General features: G+C 46.0%; 1 protein-coding gene across 1 annotated transcript in view; it reads left to right on the plus strand.

Moving 5' to 3' along the window:
- desmb (desmin b) overlaps positions 1-1,924 on the plus strand; it is a 13,010-nt gene extending 11,086 nt beyond the window's left edge. The window contains exons 8-9 of the mRNA XM_062527628.1: positions 1-83; positions 1,128-1,924. The exon at positions 1-83 is cut by the window's left edge and continues 6 nt beyond it. Of these exons, the coding sequence (XP_062383612.1) occupies positions 1-83; positions 1,128-1,169 (125 nt within the window). The 3' untranslated portion in view covers positions 1,170-1,924. The remainder of the gene's footprint in view (positions 84-1,127) is intronic.
- Positions 1,925-2,500: the final 576 nt, after the last annotated feature.

A 2,500-nucleotide genomic window follows, 5' to 3' on the forward strand; every position in this document is an offset into this window, starting at 1 on the left:
GTCCTGAGCACCAGCGCGCCTCCTCTGAGCTGCACTCTAAGAGATCCGTCCTCATCAAGACCATCGAGACCCGCGATGGAGAGGTACACACACACACACACACACACATAGCACAAAGTCACACACACCTAGCACAGACACACACACACACACACACACCACAGAGAGAGAGGTACAACATAGCTGCAAAACAAACACATCCACACCACACACACATAGAGAAAGATAGAGTGAAAGGAGACCCATGAGAATGTGGTTAACACATCTACTCCATACACACACACACACACACACACACACCTCATTTAGTGTGAAAGGTAGGTCGTCCTTTACTTTACTCATTCACATGTATACACATGTGAACGGATGTTCAATGCCTTGTTCAATGAACACACACACACGCACACGCACACGCACACGCACACACACACACACACACACACACACACACACACACACACACACACACACACACACACACACACACACACACACACACACACACACACACACACACACACACACACACACACACACACACACACACATATCTTGTCATCTTGTTAATGACCCAGCAGAGGGTTGTTATTAGAAGCATGGCCCACTCATTGGGGCTCCTGTAAAGACTTCTGAGAATAGTCTACACACACACACACACACACACACACACACACACACACACTGCTCATTGGGGCTCCTGTAAAGACTTGTGAGAATACTCTAAATTACCCACATTCCTCTCCACCACCGAACCCACCCCAACAGCCTCAGCTAACCCGGCTACAACCGCCAACATGCACATACAAGGCCACACACACACACACACACACAAACAGGTGCATACACACACTCCCAGGGCTATACATACACATGTAGAGACACATGCATGCACACACCCTAGTGCTCACACACACATACACACACACACACACACACACACACACATGTTTCTTACTTACTATTTTATACTTTTACAGAATCTGCTGTGATAAGCAGATTTATGAAGAAGTGGCATCAATATAATAAATGACTTGTTCTTTCATCCCTCCCTCCCTCCCTCTCTCTCCCTCCCTCCCTCCCTCCCTCCCTCCCTCCCTTCCTCTCTCTCTCTCTCTCTCTCTCCTCAGGTGGTCAGTGAGTCCACACAGCATCAGGCGGATGTCATGTAGACAGCAGAAACTTCAAACACACACACACACACACACACACACACACACACACACACACACACTCAAGGGGTTTTGTCAACTAGTCAACTATTAAAACCGCTAGGCAGTGCTAGGCATCAGTGAACTAGTCATGGGCAGAATGGCTAAGTGCTACACAGGCTACATCTCCTACGTATGGAGGCTCCTCACTGAAAATGAGACCTGCTCCACAGTGACATGTAAGTTGTGTACAGCTGTATTAAAGTACAATAAAGAAAACACCTCCTATGGATAACCATCTAAAGATGAGACACCTGCTGCTAACACTAGCACTAGCAGAAATGTTAGCACCAGCATTGTAGGCTACTGGCACAAAACACGGCTAACCGTCCAAAGAAACACCTGCTATGGATAACCATCTAAAGAAACACCTGCTGCTAACAGCTAGCGCTAGCAGTGATGTTAGCATTTGCACTGTACCGGCAAATAACACACCTGCTATGGATAACCATCTAAAGTAACACATGCTGCTAACAGCTAGTGCTAGCAGTAATGTTAGCATCAGCACTGTACCAGCATAAAACGACAGCATACTGTAAGTTGACTTGTTGACAACTATTATGACTTGTATTAAGACTTGTCAACCAGTAAACATCAGGAATGGTGAAAGCCCTAAGACATGTACACACACACACACACACACATTGAACAATAAGATATTTAACAAGTGATGTCCAGTCAAATAAACACACAAGAGACTGACAACCTGCATCCTACATTCTGTTTCTGGTCTACTTCCTCTTCCTGTGCTGGTATATTTCCTATTCCTGTTTCCGGTCTACTTCCTGTTTATTTATCAAGCCTAGTCTATGTCGAGCACACATGCTGAGAGAAACAAGACGACGAGGAGGGTGAGTTTGAACACCTGTACAACCTGAGTGTAGTTACACTTTGATCATAGATATACATGATCACAGAGAAGAGAGAGAGAGAGAGAGAAAGAGAATGAGAGAGGGAAAAGAGGGAGGGTTTCCCTTTAATGTCAGAGACTTATTGTCTCTCCCAGAGACAGAAAAAACAGAGCAAGGGGTTGAAGAGAGGCAGGAGAGAGAGAGAGAGAGAGAGAGAGTAAGTGGAGGAGGAGAGCTAGAAATGAGGGATGAGAGGGAGGGATGGAGAGAGAGGATGAGAGAAGTCTGGGGGAGGGGAGAGGTTGATGACTGCGGAGGAGTTTCAGAGAAACCTGATCTGAGAGAGAGAAAAGGGAACTATTTATAAAAGACAATAAACACCAACACCAACGCACAAGGGATCCCTGCCTGGTTCTTTCACTGACACACACACACACACAC

The sequence above is a fragment of the Sardina pilchardus genome, chromosome 23, assembly GCF_963854185.1.
Source record: "Sardina pilchardus chromosome 23, fSarPil1.1, whole genome shotgun sequence".
Lineage (NCBI taxonomy): Eukaryota > Metazoa > Chordata > Actinopteri > Clupeiformes > Clupeidae > Sardina > Sardina pilchardus.